The sequence below is a fragment of the Akebia trifoliata genome, chromosome 2 (assembly GCF_017979445.1).
Source record: "Akebia trifoliata isolate Shusen 1 chromosome 2, ASM1797944v1, whole genome shotgun sequence".
Taxonomy (NCBI): Eukaryota; Viridiplantae; Streptophyta; class Magnoliopsida; order Ranunculales; family Lardizabalaceae; genus Akebia; species Akebia trifoliata.
The window spans coordinates 6,685,433-6,707,874 of NC_141376.1; the positions used below are offsets into that span (position 1 = coordinate 6,685,433).

The window sequence follows — 22,442 nt, forward strand, 5'->3', positions numbered from 1 at the left end:
TGATTGTTTCAAGCAATACAAATTTGAACGTATCTTGTCATTTTTGTATGTTGTGCTCAGCATACCAAAAGCTTTTTAGGTAACTTTGGCTTCCGTTAACTGTTCTACACTAATCCTTAAGGGTTCTAGTGATCTCTCTCACCCCCATCTTCTGTTTCCTTTGTGCAATTTTCACTGTAGTAAATCTGATATTACTAATTACAAACAAAAGGCTGTTAAGGGTACTTTAAATTTTAGGTGTGCTATCAAAACATGCGATGAAAACATCATATTCATTGGGACAGTACATGGTCCAAACTGTTTAAATATGTTCTTTTAAATGGTTAAAAGTTAACTGTCAATGCCCCTGATATTAATTTGGTGAAATACGGATTTTTACCCTATTATCTTACCATTTTAAAAATAAATAAATAATAACACAATAGTAGAAAATTTTATTTGGTAAATATTTTGGAATGTGTACTGTCACGTGAATTTTGAGATCTCTCCTCCATGAGTGGGTAAATTTCTCTTACAAATCTATGATGGCGATGTGACCAACACCTTCCTCGTCTAATAAAATCTAATCAGACTTATGTTTTGTAGAATAAAGCATATTTTTATTGGTGCATGCATATTGCTATAATTGCTTCAATATGCAGAATAGTCAAAATCCTTTCAAAAAGTGCATTTCTGTTGAGGCATACATTAGATCTGGAAAAAGCTTTATAGAGATTATCTTGTTAAGGGACCACAACCATCTGCATAATTGCCTCTCATGCATACCTTTCTTGAGACCCCACATTAAAGTTGGAGTGTGAATAGAGTGTTCTAGATAACACAATTGCATAAAACTAAATAAATGTTCAGATCTTTGGAAATTTGAACAGAGCTGATGCCCAACTAATATGACTCTACCATACCTGGACCGCAAACTGTCCTGTCCCTCCTGCAGCAGCAGTAACTAGAACTACTTTCCCAGATTTCATCCCAGCTGCCTACAAGTTCCATAAATAAAGTTGCACTGTAAAAAATCCATGACATATGATGTATGCTTTTTATCCTTCATGAAATAGTAAATAATAGACAAAACGAGAGGAAGATGCAGAAAATCAGAAAATAATAGAATTGGCTTCAGATAAGCAATATTCGTGCAAGAACGACAGAAGGATGCTGCACCGAACAAAAGTTTAGGTAAATCATAACCAAATCCAATAAGATTTTCAAGCAACAAACCTCCTCTAAAGCTATTGAAGCTGTAAGTCCTGAAGTGAGCATGGCCACTACCTCCGGATCTGGTCTAGGCACAGAAAGAACATGTTTTGAAGGAACCTACACTTGAAAGCATCAGCTGAAGATGAATAAGCACAAGAATAAATAGTAAAAAAAAAAAAAAAACCTTGTAGAAGATTATGGAAGAATGTGTACCATTATGACTTATCAAAAAAATGAAAAATGTACCATCGTGAATTCAGCATAGCTTCCAAAAGTCATAATTGCAGCAGGAGTGCCAATTTTCAAGTCATTGACTGAATCTCCAACAGCAGCAATTAATCCTACAGCCTGCAATATGAGAGGATTAACATCTAGCAACAAATATGAACATCAGTAAAAAATATTTGGATAGAAAGAGAGAGGTTGGCCCAAACTGCTCAACTCTAGGTGAATAAAGATCAGGTCAAAACCAGAACATTGGTATAAGATAATATGATAACAATATAAGTATGTACAGTTATGTAGTTAGATAAGATAATAAAGTAGAAATATCAAAACAGAACATGTGATTTTGGCAGGGTAGGAGCTGTTTTGTGTAAACTGATGTATATGTTAGTTTGCCTGGTTATGTAGTTAGATAATCAGCTATGATCAGAATTATTTTTATTAGCTCTGGATGTCTAGGTTATTTTTGGTTATTCTAATTATATGGTGTGGATGAATGGTGAAAGTTCAGTTTTTTATAATTGTGGATATTTGAGGAAGGAAAAAAAACAGGTGATATTTACAGGTATGAGGTCATTAAGTATAAAAATACAGAGGAGACTGTCGGATTTTCTAATAATACTTACACTATTGAGGTCCACACCTCGGGATTTGGGAACCTGAGAAAATCTAAAGACTAATAAAAATGACTCAAACGCCCTCATATTCAACCTCTAGCCAAGAACTCTTGATTTTCTACCCAAAACCAGTCGTTTTCAAGTTCTTCAGCCTCTATAATAAGATATTTTTAAAATCGATTATTTTAAATATATTCAAATTCAATTATCTTCTAATTCCAAAACCAACACATTACATCCTAACCCTTTGAAACTCCGAAACTCAATCTCATCATAATATAGTAAAAAACAGTCCCCAACACATGGTCATATACATTTCAATGTCCACTTTGCACAACATCTGGTTCATCCCGACCTAGGAAACCTACAGATTTGTCTTCCTTCCACAAACATTATCTGGAAAGGTTATAACACCACTTTAAGCCTTGATGCAATCATCCTAACAAAAAATTTGTATCAAACCCACAAACAAACCTATATGTTTGTAATTCTTAAGAGATATAGTTCTTTCTTTCTTAGGAATTAGAGTTATAGAAGTGCAATTAGAGCAATGGTCATAACCTATTTCTCGAAAGCCCTCCATTATTTCTATGAAATTATCCTTAATAGTCTTCCAACATTTCTTGTAAGACCATCTGAGCTTGGAGCCCTATCACTACTTATCTCTCGAATAGCCACACAAAGTAATCGAACTTTTTTTTTTTTATTATAGATAAAAGGGAAATACGAAGAACAAAAAGGGAAGGTCGAGATGCCCAACCCAGAAAAGGAAACTAACTATCTAAAAGAGTAAAACACTTTCCCACCGAACTAGATAGTCCTAAAAAAAGACCTTTTTCTTTGAAGATCTTCTACCAAAAGAATAAAAATCCAAGAACCGAAATGAAGATCTCTTGGCTAGAAAGCATCTTTCCTTCGAAGGTTCTAGCATTTCTTCCCTTCCAAATTCCCCAAGTAATCGCGGAAGGAGTAAGACTCCAAATCAACCTTTTTGAAAGACAGAAACTCACCCCCAACTGAAACCATTCACCAAAGACCCCTTTTATTGAATTCGAAAGACAACAATCCACTCCAAACCAAGCAAAAAAAAAAAGAGCCCACACCTCCTTAGCCCCACCACAATGGACTAATAAATGATTTGCCAACTCGTCATCTGACATACATATACAACAGAAATTCGGGCCTAAAAACCCCTTTTTCTAAATTGATCAAGCTAAGAATCCTTTCTCGAATCGCTGTCCAAACGAAGAAATCCACCCTAGATGGCACTCTTGGCCCCCACACTGCTATATGGGGAAAAGTAGGATTCCTACTTTTGTTTATATCATTGTAAAACTCTCTATCTAAGAAGAGAGTTTTAGTCTAAGTATAGACTACACTAAACTTTACTTCTTCCAGACCCACTCCTCCTTTTTCAAGGTTCATCCATTATATGTTGAGAATAGGATTCACCTGCTCCCAGGTGTTACGTATTATTGTACCCTCTGATTAGCCTGTGAGCCTCTTATATTGGTATCAAGCGGGATATCCGTATAGAACACAGGCTCAATTCTTTCCACCCTTTGGATGAAGGGGGTGTTGAGTTAGGATTTGCCCGCTCCTGGGTGTTACATATACGCATTTTCGTACTCCTATTTAGCCCTGTACCCTGTTATATCCATTGTTTGCCCCCTTCCTAACAGGTTGACATTTCAGGACAGATGGTTGGTTAACGATATCATCAGCTTAACCTAATCCCAAATATCAGGGTGGCAACATGAATCTTATTTTTCCATTCGATCCTATCTTGAATCATATCTTTAGTCAAAGCATGAGTCTTAATGTCTTTTCTTACAACCTCTATAATTTTGTGGCCTTCCTTCCCCCACTTTTAGAGCCTTTGACTTGCACCTAAGCAATCTTCCTCATTGGGCTATTATTGGTTTTCTTTCTTGCATGCCAAAAACTCTTAAGAATTAACGAGTTCAATCAGTTCATAGTATTTTCATGTTAATCGAAATATTTGCACAAATACTTCAATTTCCTAAGAATAATTAGTGTATCACGATTTTTTCTAAGAAAATTTGTCTAATTTGTTCATTGAGGGAGATTCTTGATTAACGATATGCAACCCAGTACACATTTTTTAAACCTTGGGTGACTGACAAGGTTCAAAGTTCATGTTGTTCGAAAAAAATTGGTGGAAATGTTTAACTAAGACCGAAACGAAATATTGACCCCAAAACATTTGAATGTTTCGGATTGTCTTGGAGCATTTCGGTCGAGACTGTCTCAATTGCCTACAACAAAAAAATTGAGCTAGGTGGCTTAAAGAAAGATGTGCATCCAAAGAGTTTTGTGAGACAGGCACACCGAGTAAACCATGGGGAAATTGTTGGAAGAGAAAAAAATGGTCATGCTTTAATAAGTAATCAAAAACCATTTTAATAAAATTGGCATAGAAAAGATGAACTATGGTATTACAATTTCATAGTACCTCAAAACCAGCATCAAATGGAAGTCGTGAGGTTAGTTCTTTGTCACTGCCACCAAAATATCGGCCAGAGCTGAAATTAACCTGGCAGTCACATCTCATGTTAACCAAAGTGAAAAAGACTAGAAGTCCAAAGTTCTAACTATATCAAAAAATGATATTTATGTTAAAACTTTAGACGAAAAAAATCCATATTAATGTGCAACAGAAATGAAAAAAAAAGTTGAAAATAATAATTAAAAAAAAAAAAACTAGAGAACACTTAAAGGTAATAATAATAGAAAGAAGAATCAAGAACTTACATCGCTAGCATTTACGCCAGCATAAATGACTTTGATAAGGACATGATGTGGTTTGACAGGTAATCTTAATTGTGTATGCACAATTTTAGTTGCGCTTCGGAAATTGTGACTCAGAGTGTGAACAACACTAGATAACAAGAAACAAAAATTTTGTCAACAAACTAAACCAAACAATCTCTCAAACTAATGCACAATTGCCAAGAAACCAACTAACATTAAGAAGAATCTTGAATGAAATACCATGCAAAGCTTACTGATATCATCATCTGAGAGAACAATAAGAACACTAACAAATGCCAAGATGAATTTAAGCAGATAAATATAAGTAAACTTAATCTGATGTTTATTTCTCGACTGCAAACTACTCATATAGGGTGAAGTTTCTTCATCTATATTTTATCATTCTTGGATATTTCCCAAATATATGGTGGATGTTTTCAATTTTTGAGTGGATGGTTTGTTGGGAAGCAAGGGATCTAATAGCGCCGATCCATCCTTATCACAACATGCAATTGGAACAAAAAAAAAGAACCCCCAAAGGGGAGATCCTCCAACGAAGGCTGCTGCTCCTACAGTTTTGAACTCAAAGATCTTAAGGAGTTGATGGAGGGAGAAAAAACAAAGAAGCAAGCTCCAAGAAACCCAAAAAGCGAAGGAGAAAACCCAATCGATGGATCTTCTAGGACTCTGATACCAAGAAGAATTGTAGAAGAAGAACAATTAAGTCTCATAATGAGAGTTTGGCAGACATTTATAATAACTAATGAGTGAATAGACATAAATGCCCTTACATAGAAATAATAAAAAACTTAATAATAGAAAACTAGGAAACTACATTATTTCTAAGAACATATAGCATTTACTGATCCCATGATTCAGAATCAATATATTCGTCTTGTGATAGTAAATGAATCAAATGAGGGAGGAGATTACGAATATGGAATAGAACCACCAAAAGCGGATGAAAAAAGCAGCTCATGAAACAAGTAGTTGCAAAGCACCTGAATATAAAAGACACCTGGCATCTACTGAGAGTAGAACACTTTGCAGCACCCAGTCGCAATGAGTAGCCTTGAAAGCAACCACCAGCACAATGAAAATCGAGAGCACGACAATGATGGTGCATTGGTGCCAACCCCAACATTTATGCTATTGACTCGGTTGGAAGCCACAGATTTCTAACCAAAGAAGAGGTCCGTATCATGGTCCAGAAAAAAAAAAAACTGAAGATATGATGGATTCCCCAAAGGGGAAGAAAGAGTTGATCAATTGGCCCAGATTGCTATGCCTAACGTCGAAAATCGGTGTTCTCGTTCAAGACCTTGGCATTAGACTCTTCATGAAAATCTAGAACACCAAATTTCAATTACTTACCAAAAAAAATAAGAGTAATTTTGTTACAGACTTACAGTTACTGCAAAGCAAAGAAAAAATCGCATTGACAACCTAGTATAGCAAAGTTGAGAAAATGACACTCGCATATGTCATTGTCATTAAATACACCACACCCTTTAACTCCAAACTAATAAAAAAATTGGAGTTAAACTTCTCAAAATTTAATAAACCAAGAACATGGCCTACAAGGAATGAAGGAATTTCTAACAAACAAGGCAAGCATGGAATATATTATAAATGAGTAATAGTAAGTAACAGATACTTTTTCCTTCATTTATATTCTAATACTTACAAAGGATTTGATTGGAAATTTGGAATCATAGAAAAGTGGGAACATGTGGTGATTTATAATTGGGTAGGTATAATTCTACGTACAAGACAAAAACTATTGAGTAATTAATTCAAATTTCAAGCAGTGTGCTTACTGGGGCGTCCAACAAGGGATATTGAAGGAAAAAACACAAAAAAGATTCGGGATATGATTTCAATGCAATGAATTACTTGTTTCCCTTGTGCTAAGATCGCCAAACAATATGGCAAACTCTAGCAAAAGTACACAGGGCTGATTTGTACAATGGTGCAGAAATCCACTTGTAACTTTGCTTATTGTTTGTTGTCTCCCACTCTTCCCACACCCCGACCCTATTTTTTTGGTACCTCATGTCTATTTCTTCTAACAGTGTTAACAATCAAAATATACTAATCAGTCCAAAACCATATTTAACTGGAAACACCATAAGTGAACACCATTGTAAAATCATAGCTTATTAGACTACCAACACCACAGTTAGGAATTTACATAGTCAAAATGACCAACTTGATTATGATACATGCAAAAGTTAATAACTAAGAGTTGGCGTGCCATTTATAGTTTTACTTACATTTTATCATAACTCTGAGGGATTAGAACATTAGATTGTGAGGTGTATGACAGTCTCCTTTTCAAATTTGAAGATTTTACAAGGTACTTTGCTTCTTCCATGGGTGTGGGCCAATACTCCATGCCTCTGCGATTTGTAATCCATAAACATGAGCCAGCTTTACTCTCATCTTTTATAAGCTCAAAAGCACCTAGAAGAAAAACAATACTCAAATATTAAGCATCAATTTCAATATAAAGTGACATAAACATCATCGGCATTTATTCTAGATTACTGCAGGAGAAGGTGCAAGCTTGCTACATAATTTCAAGACATTGTCTGTGACCATGACCTGGGTTCAAAACCCACCTTCACTGTGTAATGACTGACCAGTAATTCGCTTGCTTGGAAAAAGAAATTAAAAAAAAAAAAATACTGTAGAAGAACGGATACATAACAAATGCTTGTGAAACTAAGATATGCATCAATAATTTTCAGGTTGAGTCCCTCAAGGATTGGGTCAAATTTGCTATATTGACACAAGTGTAAAATAGTGGTAGTCAACTAGTGTCAGTATCTACATAACTAGTCACTAGTGCATGGACAGTCATAGTATATTGGTGCCAAAGAAGTATAGATGGGCAAAACATAAAAGCTAGATGAGGGTAACATGGCATCATGGATGAACCTGTGAAAGTTTGAGATAAAACTGTGATAATAGAATTTTATAGGGTTTAGAAGTACAATCACGTAAGGTGATGAACTTCAAGTGCTCAAGGGGTGAAATATAAGCTTCAAACTCCGACCCAATATAGAGAGAGAGAATGCCTCATGTGCACCTGAGCACACTTCACATGTGACTACGCTTTACAAATGCTTCAATACACCTCACTGACATGCGCTTTTCATTGAAAGCATCTTGATTACACCTCACCTCGAAGGATGCACTGTGCACTCCTTTTTAAACACTGTAATATTTATCCATAGATTGTCTATATAACATAATACTAAAATGCATTTGTCCTCTATCATGTAAGAAAGCACAAGAAAGAGGAAAAAAGTTAATAATTGTAAGAAATGCATTTGCATGCCAACATGTGTAATGGGTATGGAACTCGCATATAACATTCTTGTTTTTAGGAGAATTGTATTTTTTCTAGAAAAAAAGTAGAGTATGGAGCTCACTTAGAGAAAATGTTCTATTGGTTGCATGCCATCATTGTGCAATGTGTATGGAGCCTAGAGAGACCATTATTCATTTTCCATCCTAGTGAAATAATCCAACGGATTTTTTTAAAAGTTCTAGGGAGCTTGGACATGTTAATTCATTGTCTCCTTTTTTTCTTTGATATTATTGTGAAAACCCTCAGAGGGATGACATTCAAAGCAGTCTCTGTGGATGCTCTAAAAGGTTTTGGGGTCAATGAGAATAGGCCTATGGTTTCTCATCTTAAATTTGTGGATGATATCCTGATTTTTTGAATGCCACACCTGATCAAGTTTGCTTTTACAGGCTCTTCTTGTGTGCTTCAAGGCAATCTCTGGTTTCTTCACTAACCTTAGGAAGAGCAAGATTTTTGGAGTTGGCTTTGTTCCAAATCCAAATATTCATATTCCAGATGGGTATTTGGGTCGTCAGGTGAAATCGATCCTTATGCCTATCAAGGTATTTCCCTTGGTGCAACTTATACGTCCTCAAGTATTTGAGATCCAGTCATTTGAGTATATGGGGAAGAGGTTGGGATCATAGAGAGTTAGATATATATCCAAAGGAGGGAAAACAACTATGATCAAGAGTACGCTTGCTAGATCACGATTTACTTTCTTTCCTTGTACTCTGTGCCTGAGAACATGAAAGTGCGCATATAGAAGATTGTGTGATATATTCTTTGAAATGATAAGGATGACAATTGTAAGTTCCACTTGGATAAATGGAAGCTTATTTGTTGCCACAAGAAGGGGGGGTCTGGATGTAGGAATTTTAAAGTGATGAATTTGGGCTTGCTGGGGAAAGGTTATGGAGATTCAGCATTGAACGGGATAGTATTTGAAAATGAGCCATCTTTTTTTTTTTTTTTTTTTTTTTTTGATTGGCAACATTAATAGTCAAATTTTGAAAAAGGATTATCAAGACCAAGTATGGGGAAAGTGTCCTAAGGAGAGTGGGGAGGTAAGGCCATCCTATGGTTGTAACATCTGGAAGGCTATCTGTAAAGTGACCTCAAATTTTCGCAAATGTTTTTGTTCCAAGCTTGGGAGAGGAAAGCCATTTGGAAGATTTTTCATGCAGCGACATTCCTCTGCAAGAGAAATTTTTGGTTTTATTCTCAATATCCTCAAAGAAAGATCTACTAGTGCTCAGTTTTATGCTTCATGCAAGAGGGGAGCTATCTTGGGATTTCAGATTCAAGAGAACTTTCAACAATCAGGAGATCTAGGAAGTTGTTGACCTTGACCTTATCTATCTAATCTGTATTGATAATGGCTCTCATCCTGTGGAGGACCAAAGAGCGTAGACTTGCATCTGGGATGGTAAGTTCTCTGTCAAAAATAACCTTCCTTAATAGAAAGAAGTGCATAAATATTTTCCAATAAGACATACCATTCACAACCATTTCCATAGAAACGAAGCCCCCTGATAAATCAATAAACTTGTGATTCACCTTCGATGCCAACTCAGTCTGAACAAACTGCACATCAAATAGATAGCACATTAAGATATCATCCAGAACTTCATGGGAATGTTCGAAACCTCCAAAACCTTGGATTTATTTTATTTTATTTTTGATAGGCAAATAGAAATTTTATTAAAAGAGGAAAGAATGTACAAAAGGGAGGATGAGTTATCCATCCCAAAAGAAGAAAAAACTACCCATAACACCAACAACAAAAATAAAAGAAAACTACTACTCATCCAGATTACAAACCCTATCCCATCTAACCAGAAAATCCTCAAAAAAAACACCCCTCTAAACACTTTAAAAACCTTACCCCAATAGAATACCCTACCCTTTCTGAAACCTTGGATTTTTCACACATATCCCTAAAACATTTATGATTTTGTTTTTTAGTACAAAAGGCAAGGTTGTCATTGCAATGACATGTTTGTAAATAATTTTTTTGAGCTTTTTATATTTACAAAAATGTCATTGTGGAATGACAATTTTCTTGTTTTGCACTAAAGGACAAAATAATAATTGCTTTTTAAGGGCATTTATTGAAAATCAAGGATTGGGGAGAGAGAGGAGTTGTAAGCATAAAAAAAATGTGTGCATTGAATCTAGCATCTAGGCAAAAAAAAACTGTGCAGCTTGTGTTAAACAGGAAATGCAATGGGAATATCAAATCATAAACACTATTGGATGAAAATTGTGCCAATAAATCATCATAATCTGTAGAATACAACTGAACAAGGCTGGTTGCATGTATAAAAGATTATAAGAACAAAGAATGCCTATCATCCAACCAAGAGAAACAGTATAAAACAGAGAAATTTGATCAAACAGGTCCTGAACAAGTACATTATAAAGGGGCAATCCCACATGTAATGAAGCAGAAAGATGGCACGATTTTAATGGTAGCATTCTGATCGTGAAACACCAGACTTAAAACTCCTAAAAGTTGGAGATAAATTACAATAAAAAGGGGCAACAAATTGATCAGAGATGGATGTCAGTGAAAATATTCTCAAAACTTAAACCATTTCTTTGTTCAGATTGAAAAATCCACAATCTTTACATTTATTTTACCTCAGGGCAAAGAACATTGATACGAATTCCTTGACGTTTGTAGGGACGAAGTGATCGAGTAAATAAAACCACACCACCTGACATAAGGAACAAAAAATAAATGAATTGGCACAAAAGGAATATAAACCGCAGGCAAGTGTTTCTATGTGCATAACAGAACTAAGAGAGTGTTGTTCAGAAATTGGGGGAGTATATGCATTAGGGATTTAATTTGAAAACTTAACAAAGGAAATAGTTTATCTGAGCAAGAGAAAACAACAAACCTTTGGAGCCAGAGTATATAGGGTCATCATACATCGGATAAAGACCTGAAGCAGACCCCAGATTTATAATAACACCAGGCCTTCGTCCACCTAGCATTGCTTGAATCTACAAATAAATTATTGATGATTTATGTAACAACCACATATGATGGAGGAGTTCAGCATTTATAGGATTTGAAAGAATATAACCCTAATTTGTCATAAACATGTGTGACGAAAATCCATAACAGAGTGAAAATGAGAAAATCAACAATTATAACACCTAAGTATATAAAGTTATCTTTAGTTGTTGTGCATACCCTTTACAGGGGCTAGATGTCTAATTTTATTAATTGGTGCGACCCAATAACTTGAAGCTCGGAATATTGGTTCTGAACTCCAAGGATTGTGCAACTCATTTCAACCATCTTCTTGTCCTACAAACCCTCTTCTTGTCCTACAAACCCTCTAGAAAGTGTTAATGATTTATCAGAAAAAAGTAATGGTTAATGATTTCATACTTATGTTTTTGCTCCAAGAGAAAAATCATGTTACCTTCCTGTCCATCCCAGTTTAACAGCCCCTAACAAATCCTTATACCCACTGTTATGTGCCTAGAAATTATTATCTTGTATCAAGATTTGATGCATCTTGATGTATTTTATTTTAATTATTTTAGAGTTTCAATTAGTTAAAGAGTCTTAGGTAATGGGTAAGGGTAGTTATGAATTGTGTAGGAGTTATGTAATTATGGTTATGGGATAGTTACTTGAATGAATAGGAGAGTGGGTAGTTAAAATAGTGTTTCTTTGTATTTAAATTCATTATGAGATTAATGAAAATATGCAGAGAAATTATTATTAAGATCCTATTGGATTTTGGAAATTCACCATCTCGAATTGGTGGCCTAGGAGGTCCGATCTCCCTCGAATGAGATCAATCTCAATCTTTTTCTTCTTTTTTATTATTTTTGTGATCCGATCTAAGTGGGTACGTAATATTGGTATCAGAGCAGCGATCCTCACATGGAAATTGAGTCGATGGATGATGAATTCAAGGAGTTTTGCGAGTTTATGCGTGATGGTTTGAGGGAATGTTGTCTCATAATCGAAGAATTTCTCAAAAAAAATGAAGAAATTATTCGAAGAGGAGAAACTATATTTAGTAGAGTCGATGACCCTATAAATGAGAACTTAGATGTGATCGAGGATCAACCTCCACGATCATCTTTCCAAAGATATGAGATAAATGCCAATGAGAGCCTCATCAAGTACGTTGAAGACAAAGAACATCAAAGATCTAATGAAGAGGTACAAAGGCAAAGTCAATATTTTCGAAAAATATTCAAAAATTGTCCTCCCTATCGAATTCAAAGCATATGTCATCAAGCCATTAATTATTTTCAAAAAGTGTCAAGACAACGACATCCAAAACGATTATCGCGAGGACATCATCAATTCCAAGAGACAAATAGTTTGGGAGTTATGTGTTAAGATGAATGTAATTAATTCCAATATCAATTGGGATTCGGGAGGTTTCGACCTTAAGGACAAGATCAGTTTCAAGGAGGATGAAATGTTATGTGCCTAGAAATTATTATCTTGTATCAAGATTTGATGCATCTTGATGTATTTTATTTTAATTTTTTTAGAGTTTCAATTAGTTAAAGAGTCTTAGGTAATGGGTAAGGGTAGTTATGAATTGTGTAGGAGTTATGTAATTATGGTTATGGGATAGTTACTTGAATGAATAGGAGAGTGGGCAGTTAAGATAGTGTTTCTTTGTATTTAAATTCATTATGAGATTAATGAAAATATGCAGAGAAATTATTATTAAGATCCTATTGGATTTTGGAGATTCACCATCTCGAATTGGTGGCCTAGGAGGTCCGATCTCCCTCGAACGAGATCAATCTCAATATTTTTCTTCTTTTTTATTATTTTTGAGATCCGATCTAAATAGGTATATAACACCCAGCCCCACCAACCCCAATTCTTTGTGTCACTATATCTACCAGGATTAAATTATTCAACTAAAAGCTTGAAATATGCCCCAAAACAATCCCTATAGTTGGTTCAGTTTCAAATCCTGTGCAAAAGAGTCCTATGAAATAGCCAAAACTAGTACCATAAACCATAGGTAAAACGACCTCTTTGCAGTCCCTGATCAAACCTGCAACATTAGATCTAGATCTATCCTTCTACAGATCATGACTATGAAAAGATAACTTCAAGATTAAAAAAGATAGGCATTAATGACGGAAAATACTGTAATAGCAAGAAAAATAACTTAAGAATCAATTTCAAAATAAAGTTTGCAACTAATGAAACTATTGGAAAATCAGAAAGATATTCTGTTGGAAAATCAGAAAGATATTTAGCAGCAAAAAAAGATATTCTGAAAGATATATTCTGAAAGATACTTGACAGCAATTACTAAGATTGAATAATTGTAAATAAGGAAGAAATTAGTCAATGATTTATAATTTAGGAATGTATACTTATTAGGTAAACTAATTAGTTATTCTTTTCCTAGTTTAGATTTCTTGTAATTCCTATAAGTAGGAATCTATGTAAGTCAAAAATTAATGAATATATGAGAAAGTTATTCCCAAAACTATTCTCTCTGGTTTTTAGAAACACATCATAATTAAATGACAACAAAAATCTTGTCCACAACAAAATATAATGCCTTTGGGTTTCTATAAGTCCATTAAACAATAATTAATGATTAAAAACAAGTCAGACGTAATGCATACCGCAAGGCGAGTGCAGTCAATAACTGCAATTAGGTTTACATTGATAGTATGTCTCCATGAACCGGTGCCATCAGTTCCATCTTTATGAAATGGTAAAGGATTACTTATACCGGCACTATTGATACAGATGTCCAGACCTCCATAAGTAGCCAAATGCTTCTCAAACGCGGCAGCCACATCTCCTATTCATAACAGTTGGCTGATATGTGAACTTCAAAAATACATAATAAACCATGGGTTCAAATATTAATACATATTGTTATATATCCAAGAATCAATTGCACCCCATCGCTCTTTTTCTCTGTTTGTTCTTTCTATTTTTTTGTTGAAGGGTGACGGAAAAGAAAAAAGCTCCTTCTCTACCGAAGGGAAGAAGAAGACGGAGTGAAAAGTCACCCGTGGCACCCCAACAAAAATAGGTACTTTTTAAGGTTGACATACAAGGGGCTATTTGTGATCTGCAAGTGGTTGCTCTCAATCTTAATTGCCTAACATCTATATCTGCAAACACAAGGGTGTGTCTGCAAATTGAAGATGTGGGACCTTAGGGCCACCCTTCGCTATCGTTCTCCCAAAAGCTTTCGCAGCAATGATGAAGAGAAACAGAGGTAGCAAAACTCCTCGTCCTAAGACCCTGGAAATCCTAAAGAAGCCTTTCAAAGACCCATTCACCAAGATAGAAAAGGATGGGGATGATACACACTTCATAACCCAAATTAAATTACAATTATATATTCATACATTATTTTGGTAATAAATAAGTAACAATTATATAACTCACATGTTAAATTACACTTTAACCACATAACTGCATAGAGATTCCTTCATAGGCACAAACCAGTACAACCAAAGGATATATACATGATAGAGAACCTTGGTACACCCCAATGCTCTATTATTAAATACTAAATAGTATGCATTCTACTACTGCGTCGATGAGATACTAAGGAGGCAGCCAGATTCTATGCATCCTAAAAGGTTTTTGGAGAATCAACTTAAAAAAAATTTAGAAAATTTGGGATGGTAAAACTTCAAAAATATTAACCAAGACCTTGGTAGAAAAGGGTCTATTACAGCACTAAACATTGAGTTTTCAACAACTTTGACTATCAAAATTCAGATGATCTCTTCAATTCAAGAAGTAATGAACACATTAAATACATCAAATAGAAATAACATTCAACATACTTGTGTTAGTAACATCACATCTAATAAACAAAGCTGATGGAAATTTTAGTTCTGAATGGAATTTGGCATTCTCCTTCTCAACCAAGGATGCAACTTCCCTTCCCCTTTCTTCAGAGAAATCCACTACTGTCACAAAAATGCCTTTCTTTCCAAGAGCCAAGCTAAGCGCTTTACCTGCATACCGATCACCATGAGTCCATAAACATACAGATTGAAAAACTAAATGGTAAAATAAATGGCAGTCAAATAACAGATATAATATATTCATGATGTTTTACAAAGTTTAATTCAGCAATACCTAAGAGAAAGACCACAATGTCACATCAGTCATAGTAAACACACACACAGACACACCAAAAAATGAAGTTTATAAGGCTTCAGAAAAGTTGCACAATTGTTGTCATGTACTCTGAAGTCAACGTGTAGACTAAACATGAAATTTAGAAAGTTCTCTAAATTCTGAGCTAATCCAAACACAAACAAGGCAATTGTGAGTGACAGAGATCCCTGAGATACAAATATGCATGAAAAGGATTGATTCACACCGGTTGACAAATCTAATATTCGAAATTTTAATTAAGATTCCAAATTTGATAGATTTTGCATCCAAAGAAATCACAGACAATCTCTAGATTTTTTTAATAAGCAAAGAACCATAAAAGTTGTGAATCCAAATTCCAAAATCGATCTTTTATGTTTTTTGCAGAGAATCATTGAAAAATTTGTTATGGAGATTACCGATTCCAGATCCTCCACCAGTGATCAGAGCTGATAAACCTGGTTTGAGCTCCATGTCTCTCGATTTAGGGTGTGATGATTTGTAAAAGAAGAACTAAGACAGAGATTGGAATGGAAGATATTGGTATCGCTACAGCTACTCGGATTAATCGAGTATTTTTCCGACGTCTTATCATCTATATATTCTGTAACTTTTGTCGTTTTCTCAATTTTTTCTTTTTTTTTTAAGGGCGTTTTCTCAGTTCGGTCGAACCAAAGAGGCAAAAACTATGATCTCATTTGTACTTTCCATAATTAACTCTCTATACACGTGGAAACAGTCCATTAGTTCATCACCGATTTTAGTGGGAGCTGACACTCTCTAACACATTTTGACGGTTAAGAGTGTTCCACGTCAACTACGTATTTAAATTACACTGTAAAAAAGTGTTCGTAAATTAGAGATTCATTGACCGTCCATTTTCATTGTGATGGATTTTTTTTTTATTATTCTTTAAAATCTGATGCAAACCATTAGTACCAGAGATCTGAATTGTTATTTTTTCTTAAAAATGATATTTTATAGGTTATAGAAAAAGAGCGGTCACATGAAAATAGTGCAATGTAGCTCTTCTCCAATATTTCCAACATTTCAATGGCTTCTTTATCTCTTCATGTTCAAAAAAACAAGATTGTTTAGATCCGATGGGACCAAATCTCATCACTTTTTTTTTTCAAGACTTGGATCATAATAGAGATATCTATTTAGTTTAGTGGAATATGGTACAACACGTGGCCGCTTCCGAACACAAATGAAAGAGCTGTTATGCACGCGGAAACATGACATGATATATGGATCGGATAAATGCATTCATTATTTTAATATAGATCAGCGGATGTCTGAAATGGAAAGTCAATGTATCTGTGTAGCTCTTCTTGTTCAGATCATTTGTAGCGTTCGTTTCTTGTAGCTCTTCTTATATGAATTCTTTGTAATTTTAATTTCCTGCAATTTTTCTTCTACAACCCACAAAGTATCACTTTTTAAATATATATATAACAATTTGGATATCTTGTTGGATCATATTGAAAAAAAAAAAAAAAAAAACAATATATATATATATATATATATATATATATATATTATATATATATATATATATATATATATGAGGGCGATTCAAGGGACATATGTAAAATCAATGATTTTTCAAAATATGGGTTAGAGGTTTTGGATTGAGCTGATTTTTGTGAAGATTGTCACTATGATGAGAAGATCATCTTCACAAAAATCAGCTCAATCTGAAACTTCTATATCCATCAAAAGTGATTTATAAATTATTGGCAAAAATTAGTAAAAAGTCGACAATTCACATTCTAAATCACTTTTAATGGGGTCAGAAATTTTAGATTGGACTGATCTTTTTTTTGGATGATCTTCCCATCATAGAGATCATCGTCACAAAAAATCAGCTCAATCCAAAATTTCTAACCCATATTTTAAAATTTTATTAATATTACATTATTTTTATATATGTTTTTTCATAGGTCCCTTGATCCAATACAATGAAAATGGGCTATCACTGAGCCTCCAATTTTCTAGCACTTTGCAACGATGTAATTTGTGGTTTATGTGGCACCATCTTAAGCGTCAAAGTGCTCTTCAGGAAAAAAGAGTGCCACTGAAGATCTACCCCCGTTTCGGGTTAGGATCAAATCTCTATTATTGTTAAAGGAGGTTTATATCCTATACACCCAGAAGTTTGATTGCAACCCAACTCCCCATTTTTTCTACCACGTGGTACATTTAAACAAAAAGTCAAGCACAAGAGACATCTATCAAATGAGTTGGAGTATTTATTTCGTTGCGTCCCGGAATTTGGAAGTTAGTAAGAACCCATCTTTGCACACAACACGAAGTCTCTTTTTGGCCGACTAACCAATTAAACTTTTACCACACAATCATTAAATTTTACGTATTTGGATTTATTTTTATTTTTATTTATGACGAGGGTATCTAAACGTTGAACAGACTCTGTAACCCCCTTTTCCTGTAATGTCGTGTAGCACTTAATCTACAATAGAGGGAGGACCATATTCTATAAAACACCACAACTATCAATAGCTAAGGGCTTAGACCTTATTGGATATAAATAAATAAATAAAAGTTTTTCCTATATATGATCCATGAGTTTTATAATGATCAGTCACTAAAGCTTTAATTTTCAAAAAATCTTTAACAGTGCATTTATAAGTTGTGATTGACGTGAAGCTTTCCTAATCGTCAAAAAGCACTACAAGAATAGGGTACTACAGAGGATCCGCTCCCTATCCAAACGTGCATCCAACTAGTGGAATCAGAAGAGCCAAAGACACTGACTAGGCCAAGGCATGTGGATTCCAACCCTCGGGCATATGTACACCCGCACATCACACACACATCTAGTAAGTGAAGGTGCGCCCTTACAGGTGACCCCAAGGAATTATTGCTCATACTGGGTATCAAACTCACGATCTACGGATTTTCATCACTTATCGATTCAAAATTGCCATTGAGCCAACCCCTCGAGGTTATTTGGATTTATTATCATTGTACAAATATTCTTGGGATCCAACATATTCATTGGAAACATGATATCTAACTAACAACTGAGAAAGGGGGAGAAATTTCATAAGGTTTGGGATAAAAGAACACATATTTTTGGGTAAAAAAATCAAAGATTTCTAAAAGACATTAAAGTTTGAGGTTGAACAAATTGAAAAATGAGTTGCTCTAAGCTGACTTCTTGCGACATTTTACTAACGTCATAATGTGCAAAGAAGCATAAAATTTTTTACTTGAGACATAAGTAAAGAACTTTATGATTATCTACAGATTGTCATCTAAGTCACAGTGTTGAGCACAGTATCGAACAAAATCAATTCAACATTTTCCTTAAAAAGTAGTTTACCAAGAGGTGGTCGATTTGAAGATTATAGATTTTCTAAGAGTAATTAAGGGGTGTTGGACTAGATATAGAAGAAGATCTAATACAATAGATATTTGATTAGTTTGGAAATACAAAGTACCTCTAATATTGATCAAAATGTTGAAAATACAAGGTACCTCTAGTATAGTTCTAAGTACTAACCCACTCTGATAAAACCTGACCATGCCCCCATCAACCCAACCAAATTGAACCACATTTATAGTAAGGAATGATTGACTCAATTTTGGCTTAGGGTTAGTCAGGACTTGTAACTAGCCTTCTAACTCAAGCCAGTCACAAAAAGGTGTAGGCCTAGATTTTGAACTTGTTAAGGTAAGATAAATTTAAATTTTTATAACCCATTAAATAAGGAGATTGGAATAATTTTTTGATGTAACATAACATCAAAAGATTCTATACAATTTCAAAAGCACATTAATTCAATCAAGCCCGAGCTTGACTTGGACTCAGATTTGGGTTAAACAATGCAGACTTGATCGAGATAGGGTTGCCTTCCAAACCTACTTGCCAAGTTGTGACCATTAAATCGGGTTGAGTCCAACTTGAAGCGGCCAACCTACTTCAAATTATGAAGAAACCCTCTTCAATATAAAATACATGGCATTTTGTTTTTATTTTATGTCCTACATTTTCTTCAATGCCACATGTAATTTAAAGGGGAGAGTTTCTTTGAAATTTTGAAGGGGATGCCAACTTCAAAAAATTTCCAATTAGGTCACATTGCATACACTCCTTTCCAAAAATAAAATTATAAAACATTTAAATAATGATTAATGCTAGAGTGACATCAGGGTGGAGGGCACAAAAAATATCTTGACGTAATGGCGTGTGCATACCCATAGATGTGTTTTCTCTTTGATATGAGTAAAATACATCTATAGACATACGCACGCCATTACCACATCAAAGTGTCCCGTTGAGGTCACTCAACACGACTCTTAAATAATATACATATATATATGGGTCAGGTTCAAACGACAACCATTTCAACACACATATAGACAACGTGTTTTGTCTTATATGGGCAAAAATGTTTGGAATGGGCTGATTTTTTGTGAGGATGATCTCTGTGGTGAGGAGATCATCCTGGCAAAAAAATTAGCTCATTATGAAACTTCTAGACCGTCCAATTTTTGTAAATCAATTTTGATGGGGTTACAAGTTTTGGAATGGGATGATTTTTTTGCCAGGATGATCCCCTCATCACAGAGATCATCCTCACAAAAAATCAGCCCATTCCAAACATTTTTGCCCATATAAGACAAACACGTTGTCTATATGTGTGTCGCAATGTGTGTTGCAGGAACCCGACCCTATATATATATATATATATATATATAATATATATATATATATATGGGTCCCGTTCAGCAACAAACATTTTGGCAAAACATTTTTCAAAACATGGGTTAGAGGTTTTGGAATGGGCTGATTTTTGGTGAGGATGATCTCTACGGTGAGGGGATCATCCTCACCAAAACTTAGCCCATTCCAAAACTTCTAGCCCCAGTTTACAAGTTGAAAAATCGTGGACCGCCCATTTTTTGTAAAACCATTTTTGATGGGGTTAGAAGTTTTGGAATGGGCTGATTTTTGGTGATGATGATCTCTTCACCGTAGAGATAATCCTCACCAAAAATCAGCCCATTCCAAAAACTCTAACCCATGTTTTGAAAAATGTTTTGCCAAGATGTTTGTTGCTGAACATTTCCCTATAGAATGTTCAGCAACAAACATCTTGGTAAACATTTTGGCAAAACATTTTTCAAAACATGGGTTAGAGTTTTTGGAATGGGCTGATTTTTGGTGAGGATTATCTCTACGGTGAAGAGATCATCATCACTAAAAATCAGCCCATTCCAAAACTTCTAACCCCATCAAAAATGGTTTACAAAAAATGGACGGTCCACGATTTTTCAACTTGTAAACTGGGGCTAGAAGTTTTGGAATGGGCTGATTTTTTGTGAGGATGATCTCCTTACCGTTGAGATCATCCTCACAAAAAATCAGCCCATTCCAAAATCTCTAACCCATGTTTTGAAAAATGTTTTGCCAAAATGTTTGTTGCTGAACGGACCATATATATATATATATATATATATATATATATTGTCATGTGTCCGAAGGGCACACGTTAAACTGCATTATTTACACTTTGAAAATTGAATGGGCTGATTTTTGGTGAGGATGATCTCCTCATCGTAGAGATCATCCTCACCAAAAATCAGCCCATTCCAAAATCTCTAACCCATGTTTTGAAAAATGTTTTGCCAAAATGTTTGTTGCTGAACGAGACCATATACATATATATGGGTCCCTATCCGTGGCCAACAGTTTGGCAAATATTTTGGCAAACACTTTTTCAAAACATGGGTTAGAGGTCTCCGAATGGGCTGATTTTCGGTGAGGATGATCTCTACGGTGAGGAGATCATCCTCACCAAAAATCAGCTCATTCCAAAACTTCTAGCCCCATTTTACGAGTTGAAAAATCGTGAACCGTCCATTTTTTGTAAATCATTTTTGATGAGGTTAGAAGTTTTGGAATGGGCTGATTTTTGGTGATGATGATCTCCTCACCGTAGAGATCATCCTCACCAAAAATCAGCCCATTCCAAGACCTCTAACTCATGTTTTGAAAAATGTGTTTGCCAAAATGTTTTGCCAAACTGTTGGCCATTGAACGCTACTCTATATATATATATATGGGTAGCGTTCAAGGGCAAACTTTTTAGCAAACTTTTTGGCAAAACATTTTTCAAAACATGGGTTAGAGGTTTTGGAATGGGCTGATTTTTGGTGAGGATGATCTCTACGGTGAGTAGATCATCCTCACCAAAAATCAGCCCATTCCAAAACTTCTAACCCATGTTTACCAGTTGAAAAATCGTGGACCGTCCATTTTTTGTAAACTGTTTTTGATGAGGTTAGAAGTTTTGGAATGGGCTGATTTTTGGTGATGATGATCTCCTCACCATAGAGATCATCCTCACCAAAAATCAGCCCATTCCAAAACCTCTAACTCATGTTTTGAAAAATGTTTTGCCAAAAAGTTTGCTAAAAAGTTGGCCATTGAACGCCCCCCCATATATATATATATAGGGAGGCGTTCGGAGGCATCGGTTTTATCAGTTGTTTTAACAAAAGAAGCTCGACCGTTGGATATACAGCGATTGGATGGTCGAGATTGCTGATTACGTTTAAGTTATAATTTATGGGCTTTTTACAGCGCCATCCCTAGGTTTTACAGTATTTAGTGCCACCTCCCTGACACAATTAAAAACAGAGAGTTCTCCTTCTCTCTCGCTCGAGCGCCACCTCTTTGAAACCCTCTCTCTCTCGCTCCGCTGAAACCCTCAAACCTCACTCTCTCTCTCTATCTCTCTCTCGTTGAGAGTGAGGTTTGAGTGCTACACTTTCATAAAACAACTTAAAAAAGAAAAGAGGACTCCCATGCATTAACAACACCAACCTCTTAATGAATGCTTTTTCTACCTAAGAAAAGAAAGGATGTATATCAACTGATCAAGATGGCCTGGCCTCAGCAATGCGGGATCAATTATATCTGGCCTGTTGGTGGCACCAATTATGAAAACCGTCTTCTTTGCAGACATTCCATCCATTTCAGTCAGAAGTTGGTTCAGAACCCGATCAACAGCACCACCAGCATCTCCATTACTGCTTCCCCTCTGTCAGAAATATAATTAAGTAATATACAGGTTAGGCGAGATTG

At 35.1% G+C, this 22,442-nt stretch overlaps 1 protein-coding gene across 2 annotated transcripts in view; it reads right to left on the minus strand.

Moving 5' to 3' along the window:
- Positions 1-15,968, minus strand: part of NQR (ARP protein (REF)) — a 30,195-nt gene extending 14,227 nt beyond the window's left edge. Inside the window, exons 1-12 of one of the 2 annotated variants that reach the window (XM_086426107.1) lie at positions 15,742-15,966; positions 15,004-15,177; positions 13,816-13,997; positions 11,079-11,184; positions 10,816-10,892; positions 9,669-9,756; positions 7,088-7,277; positions 4,812-4,938; positions 4,513-4,593; positions 1,441-1,542; positions 1,216-1,311; positions 903-977 (exon numbers count right to left, since the gene is read on the minus strand). In XM_086426107.1, the coding sequence (XP_086282233.1) occupies positions 903-977; positions 1,216-1,311; positions 1,441-1,542; positions 4,513-4,593; positions 4,812-4,938; positions 7,088-7,277; positions 9,669-9,756; positions 10,816-10,892; positions 11,079-11,184; positions 13,816-13,997; positions 15,004-15,177; positions 15,742-15,796 (1,353 nt within the window). In that variant the 5' untranslated portion in view covers positions 15,797-15,966. Of the gene's footprint in view, positions 1-902; positions 978-1,215; positions 1,312-1,440; positions 1,543-4,512; positions 4,594-4,811; positions 4,939-7,087; positions 7,278-9,668; positions 9,757-10,815; positions 10,893-11,078; positions 11,185-13,815; positions 13,998-15,003; positions 15,178-15,741 lie in introns of both variants that reach the window. The other variant, XM_086426116.1, reaches the window with a different exon arrangement.
- Positions 15,969-22,442: the final 6,474 nt, after the last annotated feature.